The 20,368-nt window shown below is 37.7% G+C and overlaps 3 protein-coding genes across 31 annotated transcripts in view; 2 read left to right on the top strand and 1 right to left on the bottom strand.

The window, feature by feature from the left end:
- The window catches only part of dnmbp (dynamin binding protein), a 48,195-nt gene extending 41,772 nt beyond the window's left edge, over positions 1 to 6,423 (top strand). For all 6 annotated transcript variants that reach the window (XM_079596086.1, XM_079596087.1, XM_079596085.1 and 3 more), the window contains 9 exons: positions 973 to 1,172; positions 1,368 to 1,498; positions 1,591 to 1,695; positions 1,821 to 1,952; positions 2,301 to 2,633; positions 2,744 to 2,923; positions 3,777 to 3,975; positions 4,066 to 4,706; positions 5,166 to 6,423. In XM_079596086.1, the coding sequence (XP_079452212.1) occupies positions 973 to 1,172; positions 1,368 to 1,498; positions 1,591 to 1,695; positions 1,821 to 1,952; positions 2,301 to 2,633; positions 2,744 to 2,923; positions 3,777 to 3,975; positions 4,066 to 4,706; positions 5,166 to 5,351 (2,107 nt within the window). In that variant the 3' untranslated portion in view covers positions 5,352 to 6,423. The remainder of the gene's footprint in view (positions 1 to 972; positions 1,173 to 1,367; positions 1,499 to 1,590; positions 1,696 to 1,820; positions 1,953 to 2,300; positions 2,634 to 2,743; positions 2,924 to 3,776; positions 3,976 to 4,065; positions 4,707 to 5,165) is intronic.
- Positions 6,424 to 7,722: 1,299 nt separating this feature from the next.
- habp2 (hyaluronan binding protein 2) lies at positions 7,723 to 14,961 on the top strand. The gene is made up of 13 exons (XM_079595926.1): positions 7,723 to 7,874; positions 7,965 to 8,010; positions 8,107 to 8,202; positions 8,299 to 8,409; positions 8,505 to 8,621; positions 8,824 to 8,940; positions 10,092 to 10,245; positions 10,330 to 10,424; positions 10,537 to 10,765; positions 10,984 to 11,126; positions 13,832 to 13,966; positions 14,045 to 14,190; positions 14,315 to 14,961. The coding sequence occupies exons 1-13, from the start codon at positions 7,809 to 7,811 to the stop codon at positions 14,474 to 14,476; spliced, it is 1,617 nt and encodes a 538-aa protein (XP_079452052.1). The 5' UTR covers positions 7,723 to 7,808; the 3' UTR covers positions 14,477 to 14,961.
- A 210-nt stretch (positions 14,962 to 15,171) lies between these two features.
- On the bottom strand, positions 15,172 to 18,941 carry srsf2a (serine and arginine rich splicing factor 2a). 24 transcript variants are annotated; one of them, XR_013795562.1, is made up of 5 exons: positions 18,409 to 18,941; positions 17,347 to 17,666; positions 16,622 to 16,761; positions 16,018 to 16,105; positions 15,172 to 15,583 (listed from the first exon to the last, which is right to left on the bottom strand). XR_013795562.1 is itself a non-coding variant. In XM_079594422.1 (3 exons), exons 1-2 carry the CDS (start codon positions 18,786 to 18,788, stop codon positions 17,354 to 17,356), a joined length of 693 nt encoding a protein of 230 aa, XP_079450548.1. In that variant the 5' UTR covers positions 18,789 to 18,941; the 3' UTR covers positions 15,172 to 16,761; positions 17,347 to 17,353. The 24 variants fall into 24 exon arrangements, 8 of the variants coding, with proteins under 8 accessions (XP_079450548.1, XP_079450554.1, XP_079450552.1 ...); XR_013795566.1 differs by having other exon boundaries at positions 17,351 to 17,666; XR_013795570.1 differs by having other exon boundaries at positions 18,463 to 18,940.
- Between the last annotated feature and the right edge of the window lie 1,427 nt (positions 18,942 to 20,368).

Here is a 20,368-nt window from a genome sequence, read left to right as displayed (position 1 = left end):
GCTCTGTGTGCTTTGTGGTCGTTTCCTTGTCAATTCTGAGTCATATTCTGATTTAAATGTGCACAAATGAGTAGGGCTAGGTAATGGAAAAAGATTTCCAGATTCGATTCTGATTCATTTGAGTACATTCAATTTATAATACCCATTGTGCTCACATATTCTTACTTCTAGAAATAAAATTGTGCATGGAAGTGTTCCAGACTGATCTTTTTTATTAAAACTTTATTAAAAGAACCAGTTCTTTAGAGTCATTTGTTTGTGAATCAGACTACACTGATCATGTAGTATGTTTTTGATTCACTTAAAAGAACCGGTTCTTTTGTTTGAGTTATTTGTAAATCGGACTACACTACATTTTAAAAAAGGTTGGGATTAATCAGAATTTTATCGAATTAGACGTACAAGTTGTGCAATACAGTGACGTTTTGAGTCAGAATATGACCCCAGTGGGAAAATTGGTTCATGTTTTAAACAGTTTTTCTTGCAATTGATTTAATGCTTTTTGGTGGCATGTGAAACCGTTATTAACACAATCTCTGAGGTCTGAGCTCATGATGTGGTACTAGAAGTAATAAACCAATATAACTGGTGATATTTGTCAATGGGAATTTTTTTTTTTTATTGCAGCTCAACTATTTAAAAATACTGATATTGCTTCAGGATGTTAAATCCAAATAATTTTTCTGTAACATCCAAATCATGCTTCATCTCTGGATTTGGATCTCCTCTGTTTTCATCCAATCAGTCAGAAAGTGTGCTCTCTTTGTTTTGTGTCTTAGTAGCCTTCTGTGTCTCCTGTAACCCTTTTTAATATGGTTGACAGTGAGCCAGTGGATAATTGATGGATGAAAACAATGTGTGTGTTCAGTGACCCCAGTCTTTGTCAGAGGTGGATGAAGAATGTTACGTAGATGAGCATATAAATCTCTTTTTCACTTTATCTCCCTCTCTCACCCTTTTGTTCTGTCACAGGGGAAAGACAAACTACATTAATCTAGGTTCCTTCTTGATAAAGCCGGTGCAGAGAGTGATGCGTTACCCCCTGCTCCTGATGGAACTGCTCAGCGCCACTCCTGAGTCACACCACGACAGGAAGCAGCTCGCAGAGGCAGTGATGTCAATTAAAGAGATCAACGTCAACATCAATGAATACAAAAGGAGAAAGGATCTTGGTATATTTGTCTTTATCTTTCTATTTATCGTACGTACGTACGTACGTACGTTCTGTCTGTCTGTCATTCGATCATTTATTCTATCGTTCTGTCATATTTCTATCTGTTCTATTTGTTTATTGCTCTATCATTCTGTCTGTGGGATATGATGTCTGTTATCTGGCATAACTCAACAGCACCATCTGTTGTTTATAGTGGTCAAGTACCGTAAAGTTGATGAAGACAGGCTCATTGACAAGATCTCAAAGCTGAGTATGCACTCCATCATCAAGAAGTCAAACAGAGTGAGCAGCCATTTAAAGCACCTGACTGGGATCTCACCTCAGGTACATTGGCTCTGTTATTACGACTCTATTACTGGACTGAGAGAATCGGTTGACAATTGGTGTTAACCAGACTGCATTTCATTCCTTCTTAGATCAAAGATGAAGCTTTTGATGACGCAGAGAAAAGATTCAGACTTCAGGAGAGACTCATCAAATCCTTCATCAGGAACATCTCCCTCTATCTGCAGCATATAAGGGTATAGACTTGAAGCATTTCATATGTTTCCATCCATTTAGTCAGTTTTTGTTTTGCGTGGTGATCAAAATCACTTCTCAATTCAGTATATAAAGTAATTTTGCCTGACTTTTTAAAACCCAATAGGAGTCAGCCTCAGTAAAGGTGCTGGCAGCCATCAGTTTCTGTGACATCTACACAGAGCGGCAACCGCAAATGGATCCTGAACGTTTCCAAAGAGCACATCGATGCATCAGCGACAAACAGTTCACAGAGTTTGTGAGTACCAAAATGACCTCACATTACATTTAGTAGTAAAAACTGTTAAAGCTGCAGTCATTAATTTTTTAATGGTCACTAATACTTACAATTGACTAATGTTACTTAATGTTCTTAAGCTTATACTTAAGCTTCTAGATTTACGCTTCACGGATAACAAAACTAGCATAAAACTCCCCCTGGAGAAACACTACTCAGATAATTTTTTTTGTGATCTAGTTTTCTTTTAGTTAGTTCAAATATTTGTTTCCCCCTATTAGACATTGATTTAAATGAAGCACATCTTATGTCATGATATTATGATGAACTATATCTTGACTCTTTCTAATTGAGTCTGTCTTTGAGCAGAAGGAGAGGACAGAAGACCTAGTCATCACTCCCCTTACTCAGCTGCTCAATATGTTCGCCGGTCCCCACAAACTGATCCAGAAACGTAGAGACAAGCTGCTGGACTACGACAACTGTAAGGAGCGTGCAGAGAGGCTGAAGGACAAGCGTGTGCAGGAGGAGCTACAGGCAGCGAGGAATAACTACGAAGCCTTGAACGCCCAGCTGCTGGATGAGCTGCCCAAGTTTCACCACGCATCCGAAGATCTGTTCACCAGCTGTGTGAGGGGCTTCGCCCAAGCCCAGAGAGATTTCGTTTCACTCACACTGGGAGAACTCACACCACTGCTGCAGGTGAGGACATCGTTTCATCATAATCTACATCATTCATAATTGATGATCCTGGGATGTTTTCAGCCGCCTAAATTCGTTTAAACGTATTGTTATGGTTTGCATCCCTGTAGTTATCTGGCTTGGGTGGAACAGAAGGAAATCTGGTGTCCTTGTTCCAAGAAGAGCACACACGAGTTTTGGATTTACTTCAGAGCTTCAGTTTCTTTCCCGATAATCTTCCCACTACTCTACGCAAGCCTTTTGAGAAGAAGACTCTGGAGAAGCAGAGCTCCAAGAAGCAACAAGGCCCTGTGAGTTTCCCTAAGGCAGCCTGATCCAAAACCGACATGGCTTCTAAGCAATGTTATTGGTTTATTGGTTAACTATTAACAATCCTTTTCAGTAATTTAAATAAAGCTAAAATAGAATATTAATATTAGATGAAATACTTAAACTTAACAAAACGTAAACGTAATTTAAACTTGAAATTTTGCCTTGGCAACTAACTGAAATAGTTGAAGTACTAAATTTACTAAACTGAAATAAAAAATAATTTAAAGCTAAATAGAAATTATTTTAAAAAACTAATAAAAAAAGCACAAAAGCAAACAATTACCACAGCTTGAAAGTTGTAAGTACGCGTACAAAATAATTAAAAGTATTGATAAACACTATAATATAATATAAATAATTCTAAAATAACACTGTTTCTTAGCTACAAAGTTAATTCGTTTTAAAAGTCTTCCTTTAAATCTTCCCCTGCCTGTGTTTTTATATATATATATATATATATATATATATATATATATATATATATATGTATGTATGTTGTCAGCCACTGCAAGCATTTTTAGTAATTTTCACAAAGTTTTCATGACCCCCAGGGAAAAAGAGTTCATCTTAAATGTTCAAGATTAAAAACAGCTTTAACCAAGGCGATTAGCTGATCAGACTTGACTGGTTAGCCCGTTTTTTAGGTGTTTTCGACACTTTGCAGCTTGTTAGTCTAGTAGACCAGACCAACAAACCAGCTTAGGCTGGTTTAGACTTATGTTTTTCAGCAGCACAGCCAACCGCCATGAAGAAAGACATTAATCAGGGCGTATTTTGTCTATTATTCATTCTCCTCTCTTTCTTTTCCTCTTTTTCCGTCTGACATTGCAGCCAAACTATGTGCTACAGACGGATGAGCACCGAGCGGCGCTTCTGACAAGATACGGGCCAGAGCAACTCTACCAGGCTGAAAGAAATTTTAACGCAGCACAGGACCTGGATGTGTCCGTACTGGAGGGAGACATAGTGGGTGTCATCAAACAGCAAGACCCGATGGGCAGCCAGAACCGCTGGCTTATAGACAATGGAGGTTTGTATCAAAAGATCTGTGTATGATTCACGTGTCTGCATTTCCTAAAATGCATTTGGCTTGAACACCCCCTTTTCTGTTTTTCTTTAGTTACGAAGGGCTTTGTATATAGCTCATTCTTAAAGCACTACAATCCACGCAGGAGTCAGTCGGATGTTTCCATTGAGAGCCAATCATCAAACGAGTCGGGCTACGGTGGCTCTTCTCCCATGTTCTCACGGCAGAATAGTAACAGCACTCTGACTTTCAACCAGGAGACTTCGACTGTCAGCTTCTCAACGGCGATGCCTCCACACCAATCAAACACTCGCCCTAATCAGGAGACCACCCCAAGAAAAAACAGAGAGGCTTCTTCAACCAACTACTCCTCTGCCAACCAGAGGGATTCCCTTGACCCCACCTTCAGAAACTCGCCCAATCACAAAGAACCGTCAGAGACAGCCTGTCAAAATAACAGGGACCCCTCAGAGTCTTCATACCGAAATCCCACCAGTCACAGAGACTCTTTAGACTCTGATCATAGCACTCCAACCAATCACAGTGACCCCCCAGATTTCCCTGAGACAGATTCTTGTTCCTCCATTAAGAGCTCCAGGTATGAATCATCTTCGAGGTATCACGACTCACAGCAAAGACAAAATGGAGACTCTCCGGTACAGCAGAGAAGGCCACAGTTCCTTCCTGAGGAGAATGTAGATGCAGAGCCTGAACCTGAGATTGATGGACACCAGGTATGTCATATCATAAACACAAATTAATCACTCCAGATTGATTGCTTACTTTCAAGTAAACATAATGACATTTACAACAACCTATAATATAACTTGTTGAATGAATGAAATTATGGTAACACTTTAGTTTAGGGTCCAATTGTCACTATTAACTAGTTGTTTATTAGCATCCTTATTACTAAGATTTTGAATAATTAAATGTAATAAATATAATTAAATGTATAATAAAACTGCATTACTTGACATCTATGGTTCCTCATATTAATAGGTTAAATTTTGATTTCATGTTGACTTTAAAACCTATTTTGTAACCCAAATGTATTTAAGGAGCTAAAGATAGCTCTTTAAATACATTTGATGTTCATCAACAGATTTGTATATACATTATAAAATAATAATTAATCATACAATTATTAAAACAACAGGTTTTACATTTTTCTACTTGTTTTTCCCCCCCAGATATATTACGCTCTTTACTCCTTCAGTGCACGGTGTGCAAATGAGCTCAGCATTTCAGCCAATCAGCGGGTCCGAATCCTTGAGTTCCAGGACATGAATGGCAACCAGGAGTGGTGGCTGGGGGAGGCAGGAGGACGGAGGGGTTACGTCCCTTCCAGCTACATTCGCAAATCTGAGTACACATGAGCTGCACATTTGTAATTTGTAAGGGAAATCTCCCAACTCCCCCAGGCCTCTACAGGCCAACTCATTACAGGGGAAAACACTACAAAAGGACATTATTGTGCCTTAATTATAGAGGAGATGCACTGACGTGGTGAACTGGTCATTTCTACTGATGGGGAAAAAAATACCCTCCATATTGATTTCAGTCAATGTAGTCCACAAATGAATGTAACTCCTGAGCGCCTCCTAGTGCTCATAGAGCATGGTGCATGTGGAATTTGAAATAATGGAGTGATTTTTCTTCTGAGAAACAGTTTGATGTCGAATTCAATGATCTGACACGTCCTGCTGTTCTCAGATATTCCATTTATAGTGTTAGCGCTTAAGTGCTCCGTTGAGAGCATAGATCGCATTTGATGTGTAGGAGTGGAGTGGAGGATTTGTATTGGGCATGTGTGATTCACACTAGAAGTAGAATGATGGGATTTATATTTCAGGACTGACATGAGACTGACTGACTATCTGAGTGTGTGTGTGTGTGTGTGTGTGTGTGTGTGTGTGTGTGTGTGTGTGTGTTTGCCAGTAAAAATGCATTTGTTTGAGTGTGTGGTGTGTTTTGAGAAGTTGCCTCCCATCATCTGACAATCACAGTGCACCTAGAAGAGAGAAAAACGATTCTGTTGGGTATTAATGAATGCGAACAAAACAATTTATGTGAAGTGTTTTAATTTACTCCTTGTTGTGGCTTCCAGATGAGAACAATATTACCACTGGTGACCATATCATATTCCTGAAAATATGAATGAAATGCAAGAGACACTTTTTTTTTATGGTACAGTGTTTTTTTATTTGATTTACCTTTTTACTTTTTGATAGCATTTTTAACTTTGCCACTTGCACTTGAATGCATTTACAAGTTAATACTGACATGTTTTGAGCAGTTGTGAGCGAGTTCAAGGCACCTGTGAGCTCATTTGATGTGATGCACCAACAGATCTGAATATTTATCTCTCATGCTGTATATACTGAGAATGAACTTCTGCACTCCAGTGTCAACTGATCCGTTTCTCCTCTTTTAAATAAAAATCAGTTGAAAAACAATGGTTTGAGTGTTAAATCTTAGTGCTATAGAGTGCAAATGCACTGATGTGTTTGGAATGCTTGGAAAAATGAAAACTATTTTAGCACAATGTCGACAAAAATTATTTTAACTGATCACAATTCAGTTGCACCCTTACAAAAGTGGTAATATTATAAAACCTTATTTTATTTCAGCTAGTTTTTATTTAGTTTAACTTAATGTGCTAAAATTACCCAAATGAATACTGAAATAAACATTTATTACAACTACAGTATAAAATACTAATAGATCAAATAATAGACAAAAAAAATTATGAAAAAACAGAATTACTAAAACTATGAAAATGTAACATTTAAATACAAGCTAATTCAAACAATTAGCAAAAACGTGTGTGTGTGCATGTGTGTTTCAAAGTTTTTTTAAATGTAAAAAGCAGAACGTTTTCTGTGATGGTTTGGGTTAAGGGATAGAATATTTGTACAGTATAATAATCATGTCTATGTAAAATTCCCCATAAAACATGAAAGCCCAACATGTGTGTGAATAAATATAAAAGTCATCTATTATAGCTGTACAAGAAGTATCCAACATGCTTTAGATTTTCCAGATTTCATTCATTTGTGTTTGTCTATTCATAGATCAGATTATCAAAAGCTAATATTATATAGACACTATATTTCGATAACACAATACATTTTAATTCTTCTTTCACTGCAGTCCGTTGTTGTCTAAAACTGCAGCAAAGACATTTCACGTCAGTCTTATCAAGAGTAAACTCTGCCGGGTAACTGACCTGATGGATAGAAATCAATCTTTAATTCACATGGGATTTAAGGTGACGCTAGACATTTTGCTTGGCATAGAAAGATGGGGAATTCATTAATAAACTGTTAATCAATTCACAAATACTACACACAATATCTTTTCAAGATTTTTTCTCTTTTTTTTTTTTTTAGAGGCAAAGGTTGGAGGATTCCTAAAGCCATGAATGAAATGTTAAGTCATTTTTGATAATGGTACTTTATTAATTTATTGAATTGCTTCACAGGAATTGACTGAACAATACATTTTGATTTTAATGAATTTCCTTTTAAGTTAATTCCTGTACACAATATCAGCAGATCAATTGTGGGGGGATACCAGGGACTTGTCATATATACAGTGGTTTTGGCATCAGTTCATTTTAGACATTAAATTAAACCAGAATAGTGTTTTATTGCATATCTGTGGTTCACTGACCATAACATGTTAAATCAATGCTGTTAGGTAATGATTGCTAGACAGTAGGCAGAGAAAAGGGTCCAGGGATCATCCATATTCAGGTCAACACATATAGACCTTAAAAAAGACCAGTGACTTTGCGTTAGTGGATTGTGCATCTATTTCCTCCTGGAATCATGTTTCCAGTGATTCTGCTTCTGATAGGCCTGTCCGGCCTCACTATACCAGTTCAAGCAGCGCCGGTATGTAACCATATGAAAATATTTTAACTTGCATGTTTAATGTACGTGATCTTACACTGCTATCTGACTGAATTTATGCCAATGTTTCAGGGTCTATTGGATGACCTTTTCTCGATAGCTTCCGAACTCTTTGAGGGTGAGAAATATTATATTGTCTGGTCTCCATTTCTGTATATCCCAAGGTTGTTGGCAAACTCACGTCATTGTTATTTCTCTCTCGTCCCCTTGACAGAAATATATGATTACACTACTGATGACACAGAGGAAATATCTTCAGTTGAACTTAATGAGACCATTGATTGGATTTTTTCCTTCTTTGATGAACCAGGCAAGAACACACATGAGTAGACAATGCAAATGTATTAAATGGGTTCAGTTTGGTGCTCACAAACATATGAACGCTAATCATGTTCATGTTCTGTAGAAGTTTGTGATCCAAATCCTTGCCAGAACAACGGAGTGTGTGAGATCCTAAAGAATGACAGATATAAATGCATCTGTCCAGAGCCTTACATTGGCAAAAATTGTCAGAATGGTGAGGTCTTCGTATACTACACCCAAAAATATAATACTAATAATAAACAGTAAGAGTGTGTATCATTTTTGAATCTTTATGTTGGGATCTTCCAGAGAGGAACGTGTGTAAGAAAGTGAAGTGTGGTCATGGTGATTGTGTCAGAACTCAAGAATCCCCGTTTTATGAATGCACGTGCTGGCCGCCCTATCTGGGCTCTAATTGCAAGAAAGGTGAGCGTCTCTGTAAAACAAATTACTTTCAAAGTGTTTCTATCAGCAGTAAAAATCTGTTTAATAATTTTTCTGAATGAATTCACATGGTTTTTATGAAGTCGGATTGTAGGGAATTGCTACTTATTTTCTGTCTACCTGAAATTGTAATTCAGTATGTCTTTATTAATTGCTTTTATGCTTATTATGTTTGCAATATTAGCCTCTGCGTGTGACCCGAGTCCATGCCTGAACGGCGGGAGGTGTGTTAAAGGCCGCACGAGAGCCAGTTTTACATGCAAGTGTCCTGAAGATTACAGTGGGAGGTTCTGCCAAGTTGGTAATAGACTGTTGCTAAATCTTTTTATTTAATTTAATTTTATCCACCTTATTTTTAAAGCAAGAGCATGCGTGGCCATTTGTAACCTGGATGTGTCTGGATTCCAATGTCATTCGCTTCCAGTAATTTTACCTGTACAAAAACTGTTAATTATACTGCTTTATATTCCAAACTGCTACTTGTTATCATATTATTTTAAAGGGCTGGTTGATTATGATTTCACTTTTCTAACTTTAGTTAGTGTGTAATGTTGCGGTTTGAGCATGAACAAAGTTACAGTAGTAGGCTAGTAGTAGTAGTAGCCTTTAACTGCTTACAATGCTCAAAGTTCAAAGCAGAGGAAGATATTTGCTTTTAAAGAAATCGGGTTTTTTTAAGGACTACAATAAACAACTGGTAGGGACTACACAACATTCCTGAACCCTAAAATTTACATAAACCCCGCCCCTGGGAACACACAGTCCATGTTGAGAAGAGGAAGAGTTGTTGTAGTAGAGCACTAACTCCACATCAGCAACATAAATTCATCAACTAACTATTCAGAAACGTCCTGTTGCATTTTACATGTTGTCACTTCTTCTTGAGTCTCTCCATCATTGTCCGACTCCAGTTTAAACATAAAAGGCAGAACAGTTTCTGACATTTCATTGCTTGTCTGTGTGAGGTAATCGGAGCTGTAACACACAGGAGCTGTTGAAGCTCCGCCCTCTGTGCCGGCAGCAGCAGCTCATTTGCATTTAAAGGGACACACACGAAACGGTGCGTTTATACTGACCCTTTTTTACAGTTTTAACATGCTGTAAACAATTATCTGTGGGGTATTTTGAGCTAAAACTTCACATACACACTCTGGGGACAACAGAGACTTATTTTACATATTGTAAAAAGGGGCATTATACCACCCCTTTAATCTATTATCAGAATCATAAACACACTGGTTTGTAGCACAAGTTTTCCATTTATTGCACTTTGTTGTTCTTAATTACCCATAGCAGCAAATTAATCAGAAGTCTCGCAAATTGACAGAAAACAGCTTACTTCTGCATTGAAAAATAAGGTGGATATTTTATGCCAAATCTATTTGTTACGTTACACAACCCTGTCAACTAGGTGTATAGTAATGCAGATGTTATATGTCATTTTGTATTCAGGTCCAAATGATTGCTATGAAGGGAATGGGGAATCATACAGAGGTTTTGTCAGTGAGACAGTGGAAGGATTGGAATGTTTACCCTGGAACTACTATCTTATTCCCTTCAAGGACTTTGAAGGCAATGATAGCATTGGAGCCCACACTTACTGCCGGTAAGAATTCAGGGAATTCCTAGTAAATATCCCAATTAACTTAGATATCACATGTTGTCTTAAGCATTATCTTTGTCACTTAAGAAATCCGGATGGAGACCGGGAACCGTGGTGCTTTTTGAAAGAGAAGGGCAAACTCCGGTGGGATTATTGTACTGTCAAGCCTTGTTCTGAACCAGGCACAGATTTTCTTTCTACGTTCTCTCTTATATAAATGCAAACACAGAAACATTCTTCTACCTGATCAAGCAGTCTGTTAACTGTACCACAATACTTATCAAACTCTCACAGAACCAGTAAAACCCTCCACAACCCCTGCAAAACTGGAATTTTCTGACTGTGGAAAGCCTCAGATTAGGATAACCCCAAGGATATTTGGTGGGAGGAAGTCTCTGCCTGAAGCGCATCCTTGGCAGGTCTCATTTCAGGTCCGGCCCAAGGGCTCTAATGCAACCTTCAGCCACAATTGTGGAGGAACCCTTATCGACTCCTGCTGGGTCCTAACTGCTGCTCACTGTATGTAAGTTGGGCATCTGGGGTTGTTGTTGCGTTAGGTCTATGCCCTCATTTAGATTTCATGGTGTTTTTAAGTTACTATAGATATGGTAAATGATATTCATTGAATATTATTGATAGTGATTTCTAAGGTTAACTTTTCACATTAGTTTAGCTTTTTTAAAAGGTCATATGCAACAAATATAACTTTGATAATAAACTATGTTTGCATGATTGTGGCAGTGATGAGAACGAGGAGGTAAGGTTGGAGATGGGTGGTGTGAACCTGGAGAAAAATGATCCTGCAAAACAGTTTCTGGAGGTGGAGAAAATCATTGTTCATGAGAACTATACAGAGACTCCTGAAGCCCTCTATAATGACATAGGTCAGTGTTTCACTCTTTAAGTAAATCTATCTATCTATCTATCTATCTATCTATCTATCTATCTATCTATCTATCTATCTATCTATCTATCTATCTATCTATCTATCTATCTATCTATCTATCTATCTATCTATCTATCTATCTATCTATCTATCTATCTATCTATCTATCTATCTATCTTATCCATCCATCCATCCATCCATCCATCCATCCATACATACCATATGGTGAAATTTCATTCGGAAATAATCCTGTGTTTTCAAGTTTATGGATTGTACATTCATAAATCCCATTTGAACTTGTCAATATTATTGATTTGGATTAAACACAGCATGCAACCTGTTTTAATAACATACAACTGTTAATAGCGATACAACTGTTGTATTGTCCACAACAATATTTGAAGGCCCCCACACAATTTATTCCCAATAAAATATTTTAGAGCTGGTGATGTATAGTCATTAACAAAATAACAGAATATTACAAAATATCTTATTTTAATGATTTTTTCCCCGTCTTATTTTAAATCATTTTAAGTCATCTTGAGGCCCCTGTGGAAGTTTGTTGAAGCCCATTAGTGGGCCCTGACTTCCTGATTGAGAACCACTGGATTAAATAAGTGGAGAATTCTGGCATGTCACCAGAGAGAAGTCTGAAGTTTCATCAGAAGATTACTATGAAATTTGATTAAAAATTACAAGGTCAAGAAGAAGAAAAATTAAACGTAGATTAATTTTAAACAAAGTACCTTTCACATCAAGAAAGATAACTAAAGAATAGCTATATTAGCATCCGTCCACACCAACACACAATGATGTTCTGTTTATTATAAGCAGGCATAGTCTGCCACTTTAGATGCTCAAGCTCTTGAAATTTGGTTGGATTGTGATCGGCCGTCAGTGTTTTATCATTTATCAGCTGAAAACAAATTACACTTAAATTTTGAACAGGCCTTAAGATCAATAGCATGTATTCAGAAAATAAATAGGAATTGAGTGAATTTTAATTTCATGCCGACTTTAAATAGTGATTTAAATGCCTTTAAAAAGAAACATGAAACATTGTTTAATCTTGGGGTTTAAAAAGATGACAAGCTAGGTTAAGCATATTGTGAAAAGCCTATAGTATAGGGTTCTCAACTCTGGTCTTTGAGGTACACTTTCTGTAGAGTTTAGCTTCAACCCTGATCAAACTCACCAGTCTATAACTTTCTTAGGCTGTGTCCAAAAGCTTAAAAAGGCTGTCTTCTGAGGCTGCATTCCAAGGTCGGAAGTAGAGATGCACCGATACCACTTTTTCCAGAACGAGTCCGATACCGATACTCCCATGTTTGGTACTCACCGATACCGATATCGAAAACCGATACCTGTATTTTCACAGCATTTCTAATTTTTAAATGTATTAGAAGATAAACCAAAAGAATATAAATCATATTAGTTGGCTTAATTTGTTCATCAAATATATATTTCCTTCAGTTATTTCCATGCTTAATTAAGCCTGCTAAAATGCATTGTATGAGCTTCTGTTACTTAACTGTTCATTCTATTGCTCTATCATATTTTATCTTTCATTTAACACATATTTAGAGCAGCTCCAGCAGGGCTCAGTGGTAAATATTTAGACGTGAAATATCAATTCTTTAAATTTGAAAAAATGTAGCCTATCTAGTCAAGAGCAGTGAGTAATTTATTTGTCTTTTGTTTGATTAACATTAAAACACAGCAGCAGGTTTATTAAACTGCTGCCCCTTTAATTCCGAACGCACGGACCCTATTTGATACTGTCTACGTTCACTTGAGATAACCAACTTTGTTTACTGGGATTGGGATAGCCTACTCGCCAAGACGGGCGTTTTCACATAATTTTGCGTGTAGTCGTCCGTACAAGCGCAAGACGTGAAAAACAATTCAATTCATTATTCACGGCGCGCTGTCTGGGCCACTAGTTTTCGGAGCGCTTGCTTTGGATGTTTGCGTTAATGGAATTTCTTGACCCGCAAACGTCCTGTAATAATGTAGGCAACCACTCTTTTTGACGAGTAGCCTACATGAGCTCAGTATCCGGCCCGATACCGGTATCAGTATCGGTGCATCCCTAGACGGAAGCATGGTCGGAAGGCATCTGGCACATCCGAATCCAATGTTAGCTTCACTTCCTGTCTCGTGAGATGTTCATCTGATCTTGATGGCAGCATTGATGTATCCTTCGCTGCCTTTGATATCCCATCCCACAATCCTGTGCTTTCCATTCTGTGACAGATCATCTTAAAACTGAGTCTGAATGTTGCGGTTTGTGTGTAAATGTGTGTTTTTGACCAACGGTTTCCACTTTTAATAATTTCTTGTGAGAAATTACTAATGTACTAATTGAATATTCACTTCTTTATCACCAAAGCACACGCTATTTTGCTGTAGATCATTAAACCGTTACTCTGCCTCCGAAGTCTCGGTTTTGTGAGGTACCTTCAATTCCATGAGGTACTTTCATGTGCAAACGCAGCCTGCAATATCATGATGGCAGCCTGATAGGGCAGCGAGCCAACAAGTCAGCTTCCGAAGTTTTGGAACGCACAGTAGTAATCCTGAAGACTTTGATAAGATTGTTCATGTGTGTTTGGTCAGGGTTGGAGCAAAAATCAGCAGGAAAGTGGACCTCAAGGGCCAAAAAATAAATACATTTAAGTTTATGTTTCTCATCTATACCAGCCCTGCTGAAACTAAAGGCAATAAATGGACGGTGCGCCAATGAGACCAGTTCTGTTAAGGCAGCATGTCTCCCCACTGATTCATTCCCTGATGAAACACAGTGCACCATATCAGGCTATGGAACCACTGAGAAAGGTCTGTCTGGATTCAATTTTCACTTGACATTCACAATACCAAGACTACTGTCTCATCTATTACCATTTTTTTTTCCAGAGCATGCTGGCTCTCCTCAGCTGCTGGACGCCAAGGTTCTCCTGATCTCTCAGAAACGCTGTATGTCTCGTAATGTATATGGGAACAGAATGGATGATTCCATGATGTGTGCTGGATATATGCAAGGAAAGATTGATTCTTGTCAGGTGTGTCCCAGTCCCAAATTTGATTATAATCTTTTTATGAAATTTACACATTAAACAAAATCTGATCATTTAAAATGAATGAGCAAACTTATGGCACAGTATGTAGTAACTTTTTCTTTTACAGGGTGATTCTGGTGGACCCCTTGTTTGTCAGAAGGATGAGACTCATTACATCTATGGTGTGGTGAGTTGGGGTGACAGCTGCGGCAAGAAGAACAGCCCAGGTGTCTATGCCCGTGTCACCAAATTCATTGACTGGATCAATGAAAAGATGCGTGCAGCTTAGAATGGATACTCAGGAGATAGTGGTTCAATAGCTGAGAGGTTTTACTGGAGAAAAATAATTTTCAATTCATGATATATATAAAGTCCACAGTTGTGTAATGTGCAATTAGTTAATTAGTAACCAAAGGCATAACAACAGCATAGGTTAAATGTGTTCTGTCACATCCAAATACATATTTTTTGTGGGTGACTGCATGCAATAAAGCTACTTTTGTGAATCATGTACATAATGAAATAAAGTTGCAGTGAAATAGTGACAGATCTCTCCTGCATTTGAGAATAATGGTTATTGAAAAAGAAAATGGAGGCTGGGACTTGATTCTATGCTTCGGTTGATTGGATTTTAAATGTGGGCTCTGCACCCCAAATTAGAGGAAGGTGAGCATAATGCAGGCCAGAGGTTGAGCTTAAGCAGACTAAGGCCTTGACTCCAAATGACACTTCGTGCACACAAATTAATGGTTTATAATAAAATAGGGTGAATATATGAACCATTTATCATTTACTTTTCTTGTAGCACACTAAATTCATTTGACTGGTTAACTTAAACCTTTTAAAAGACAAAAAGCTAACATTTATATGCACACATCCAAGTAAACATGTCGAGGTATTGATATTTACTTTGTGGAATAAGATTAAGTTTTGCCAAAAACCATTTGGTCTGAATCCATGAATAATGAGATCAGAGTATACCAATACTTTTTGTATCCGCACAATTTATTTTTTAGTTATGGAGGGTTTTCATTTGCTCATTTACACCAAACAGACAAGTAAATAAGCTAAGCACAAAAATGCAGTCATGCTCAGAGAAAAAAAAAAACTTTATTACCATTCACATATTATGACCAATTGAGCATGTCACAAATTATAGAACTCTACCGGAGATGTAAAATAAGCTTAGATATCTTCCTTAATGGGTTTTCACAAAAGGACTTGCACAGGATCTTTCTGCAAAAAGAAAAACGCTGCAGCCAAATTTAAACAAAATCAGTCAAATCAAGGTGTTACAGGAGCAATCAGGAGAATACTGGAAACAGCCAAGCACTCTGCACCGCAACACGCCACCTTAACAGCTAACCAGCAAAACTCAACTGCTACGCAACTGCGCCTAGTGCATAGAAAATACACAAGAGAGAATATTAGAATCATGTTGTGAAATTTACCCATTTAAACCATAACATATGCTTGGTTTGCAAATATGTTATGGTTTTACATAGTACGATTTCTTAAGAGGCCAAATTACAGTCTGTACACAGTCCTTTAGTCAAAGAAATATGCACAACATCCAAAATTGTCCATTGATGTTTATTAAGAACAAAAACCTGATTAAAATGAACTTACTTTATAGTCTGGGAGATTCAATAACGAAGTAAAAAAAGAAAAGAAAAAAACTACCAAAACTGAAGAGAAAGGATTTCAACTAGTAGCCCCATTTAGGCATAAAGACCATTTAATATCACATGGAATTCAAATGTATGATACAAAACAATTTTGGGCAACAGAAACAAGTCATTTAAAAGATTTAGACCAAATTACAATAACCTTTCGGTCTGATATATGGATAATTTGGGTATCCTCAGACGGACATCTGTTCGATGCGATCCTCGAAGAGTCAACCAGTTGACATCATCTAGAAGAAAAGAATAATAAAGTTAGTTTCAAAGAGCATTAAAGCAGAGGAGGTTCTACAATAAATCGCCATAAAACGAAGCATTGCATATATTACGCAATGCTCGACTTTGGTCAGTTACACAGAACAAACAGGCACTTTCCACACAAATAACTAGCCATAACAACATGAAACTATAGACCTGTTTTTTGTTCTGCAAGAAACCTTGTGTACCTGATATTTGTTCTGCAAGAAACCTGAAGGGAAAAGATCCAACAAACCTGAGGGTGAAATATGAACTTCTCAAAGCCATTTTAAGTGTTGGCAAGCTGAAGTACATCCCATTTACTGCCAGTTAGAATAGTATTAAATGATGGCCAAATAAATTAATTAGGCCTCTATCAGACACAGCAGCCTGACAGCATGAACTGGCTTTGAGAACACACCCGTATCCATCCCACTTTTGCCTATGCCACGATAGACATGAGTTTGTGACAAGGATGATGGAAAGGTCTGTCCATTGTCCTGCAGACGTACCTCAACACCACCTCAACACTCAATGAGACCGACCTGCTCCATAGCAACCGCCAATCAGCAGCAGGCAGCCAATGGTCGGATCACACACTAACTGCTCTCAAACTGCCCCAAACTCCTCTTTTGCAAACTGGAATCAGCAGCTTGGAGGAAAGAATTCCACATTTAGATGAAATCAATGGAATTTGGCTGGTACACGTTTCAAAACAAACACATACTTACGGTATTGTACCCACGACAGCTCCAAATCAAATATCCATGTGAGGTTAAAGGTGCGTATTAAAAATAAACCTTTAAAAGTCATGCAGATTCAGAGATACCAGACAGATGCTGTGAATAACAGCATCTAATCAGACTAAACTTGAGTAAAACCGGACACCTCCATTAAGATATTGCATCTACCGTTCTACTGCATTGGCAGATGTCTTGAAGGACTTGATGAAAGAGGAAAGTAGAGAGGGGCGAGAAACTGTTTATCTTTCTCATATTTTAAAGCAGCCATTTTAAGTGATTAAATACATGCATGCCTTTACTTTCCCCACTTCAGGCATGAGTTATATGGGGGGTCTGCTCAAATCAATCAAATTTAGGACTAAGGATTATATATATATTTATATATAAAAAAAGGGGAAGAACTAAAAGATGCACTTGTAATTAGAAATATTGGTAAAAATGTCCCTAGTTGCAATAAAATAAGTAATTACTTCTATACAAAGCATTAGACTCACCTACATTTCACGATTCAGCGGGGGCTCCAGCATCCTCTGGAGACTTGGGTCTGCTTCTTGAGCGGGACCTTGATTTGGATCCTTTGTTTGATCTCGGAGTAGGACTCCTGGAGCGAGACTTGGATTTAGACCTTGAGCGGGACCTGGAAGCAGATTTGGACTTGCTTCTGCGTGGTGTGCGGGTTTTGGAGCGGGAACGGGACCGAGACCGGGAACGGGAGTAGGACCTTGACCTGGATCGGCTGTAGCGAGATCTGCTACGGGACCGGGAACGGCTCCTGCTCCTTGACTTGCTGTGCCTTCTGCGCCGAGGACTACGGCTAAAAACAAACACCAAATGTACAAGTTAATAAAGATGTATTATTTATACAGTTTAATCACTGCAAGAGACAATTAAAATCATCCCCTAATAACAGAACAGTAGGCCATAAACGTTTAAATTGGATTACAAACTAGTTATGTAAACAAATATGAAGGTTTAGGTCTTCGACAAAACTAGTCATTCGAGGACTATTACCATACAAAAAAACTCGTGAAATATTAATACGAGTTCGATTCATTTCCATGAATCAGTTTACAAATAATTTAAAATAACTTTAAAAGTGGTTTAAATTTTGTATTATCGCGTGACCAGGCAATTTAATGTCTAGTACTATTACAAAAATTTGTTTGCTGTAATAAAACCTCTGAAATTGCTTTATAATACTGGCTACAATCGATTCACTAAAAAGATTCGGCTCAAAAGAACCAATCTCTCGTGAATCGGATCGTTCACAAAAGAGTTGAGCAATTATTTGCTACTACGCCATAGTTACGAGTACGACGCAGCGATACAAACAGTTAATAAATGTAACTAAATCAAACATAACCAACATGTAAAAAAAAAAAGACAAAGTTATACAACAACTAATATCTATAAGCATTACAAGGATTATAACACGTGTTGTTTTCAGTACCTTGAGGCCTACAGGCCTCAAATTTGAACTTCGAACATATAACGATATACTTACAGCAAATTAAAATGGAGGCATTTAAATAGGATGTACATTATGAAGGACCTACCTGCGGCTTCTCCGTCCATGTCCACCACCACCACCACCACCACCTCCACCGTACCTCCTCGGTGCGGCTCCACGGCGACTGTAGTGCGAATCTGGCGGGCGCCCGTATCGCGCCATTTGCACGCGCAGCTCGCGCCCATCCAGAAGCGCGCCGTCCATGGCGTCCATTGCGTCCTCAGCGTCCCGCTTATCGTGGAAACGAACAAAGGCGAACCCACGGCTTTCTTTCGTGTACCGGTCCCTCGGGATGTAGACGTCCCCGACCCGGCCGTACTTCTCGAAAACCCGCCGCAGCGTTTCAGGGGACGTGCGGTAAGTCAGATTGTCGACTTTTAAAGATGTCATGCCCTCGACGTCGGGCGGAGGTCTGCCGTAGCTCATCTTGAATCACTAACTCTACTGCAGTAGGTTATGCGCAAAACAAACGTTTTTTAGCGAGATTTAGAGAGAAAATTACGAACCATTCGGGAGAGTCGAAAGAAACACGCCGAGCGGATAATATCACTCTAAAATGGCGGTAACCGGATTTCCGTGGTTGGTGGAGTTTGGCTTTTGGCTTTTATTTCATTTGCAAGGTGAGCAATACTGCCACCTCTGGCATCTGAGTGACACTACACGTTACTTGTTCGGGAGAGCCTCTTGTCTAGAAACAAATTAGCAAGAGTGTGAATAAAACGTAACTAACAAGGACCATTGAATTCACCGCCGTGAATTTAGCCTACCACATTCAAGCCCAATGAAACAAACTGCCTGGTTTTCTAAAAAACAAAACAAAAACCTTAAAAAGTAGTGAGAGCCTTTTTTTCCTAATTTTTTTCTTCTTTCTGGTCACAATTGTAACCTGTGAAAATTGCTTAGCTGGAGGTCTGTAGAAAATTTTAGAGAAAAATAGTGTAAAAATTGTAAAGATAAATCAATAATAAAAACATTATTAACATTTTTAAAAATAGATGAACGAATAAATACTTACTAAATAGGCTATAACAATACAGTAATGTAAAGGAAATAAAAAATGGTCTAAATCATATAGACATAGCCTATTTATAATATTAATTATTCATAGTAATTGGGGTCTTTATATAGATGCCTTTTAAATTTTAGGATGGCAGTCCCTATCACGAGGATAATCATGCGGTGACATCTAAAAGATTGAAAGATGATGATGATGATGATAAAAATTGTTTATTGAATAATAATTGTGTATTTTTAAGCACAGATACAAGAAGTGTTGTTATATCAAACTGCTTCACAACAACACCTCATAAAATCTAGAAATTTAGAAATTCTTATTCGTAGATACAAATATACCACAATAATCATGATTAAACAACAAAAGCATTGCCAAAGCAAAGACAGTATAAAGTAGGCCTAATGCAAAATATAAAAGTAGCTTATATGGTATAAATTATTAAATGACAACTGGTTTAAAATGGTTAAATTATAGCCGTATAAAACAAAATTGTCAAAAATGTTTTCTTCAAATATATAGGCCTAATTGTGGGGAAATGAAATGACGGTTCGTGTAGCTAATCCTTCTTCTTCTTCTACTTCTTCTTTTTCTTCTTTCCTTTTTACTTTGCTTTATTCAATGCTTTGAAATAACCAGTTAATTAGGCTATTATTCAAAATGGGGCTTTGTGCTCTGGTCACAAATGTGATTATACTGACTTGTGTAGGCTACAGTAGTCTAATGTGATCACAAAGCAATCTAATATAACAATAACAATTATATTGTTATAAACTAGTCTATATAGGGATACTTGTTTCCTTTTGGCACTCTTATAATCTGCAGTTATATTTATTATATTTAATCTCCTGGCGACTAATATCTTTCTTTCGGTAACTTGTCTGTGAAATTTATTTTATACAGTGACAAATACTAATAATATAAAAACATTACATTTAAATATGGCTCAGTGACACAATGCCTACTAATTAAACACCATTTAGTGCCTTTACTG

This window comes from Phoxinus phoxinus (genome assembly GCF_949152265.1).
Source record: "Phoxinus phoxinus genome assembly, chromosome: 21".
Classification (NCBI taxonomy): Eukaryota; Metazoa; Chordata; class Actinopteri; order Cypriniformes; family Leuciscidae; genus Phoxinus; species Phoxinus phoxinus.
The sequence above is the reverse complement of the archived record's forward strand: the minus strand, read 5'-3'. Positions and strand labels throughout refer to the sequence as shown.

What these genes read in the sequence shown, in the direction of transcription:
- habp2 (XM_079595926.1), top strand. Translation starts at nt 7,809, where the DNA reads ATGTTTCCAGTGATTCTGCTTCTGATAGGCCTGTCCGGCCTCACTATA. An exon ending in CAAGCCTTGTTCTGAACCAG is followed by an intron (nt 10,425 to 10,536) that starts GCACAGATTTTC and finishes AAACTCTCACAG; the next exon opens with AACCAGTAAAACCCTCCACA. An exon ending in GAAAGATTGATTCTTGTCAG is followed by an intron (nt 14,191 to 14,314) that starts GTGTGTCCCAGT and finishes TTTCTTTTACAG; the next exon opens with GGTGATTCTGGTGGACCCCT.
- srsf2a (XM_079594422.1), bottom strand. Translation starts at nt 18,788, where the DNA reads ATGAGCTACGGCAGACCTCCGCCCGACGTCGAGGGCATGACATCTTTA. An exon ending in CATGGACGGAGAAGCCGCAG is followed by an intron (nt 17,667 to 18,408) that starts GTAGGTCCTTCA and finishes GTTTGTTTTTAG; the next exon opens with CCGTAGTCCTCGGCGCAGAA.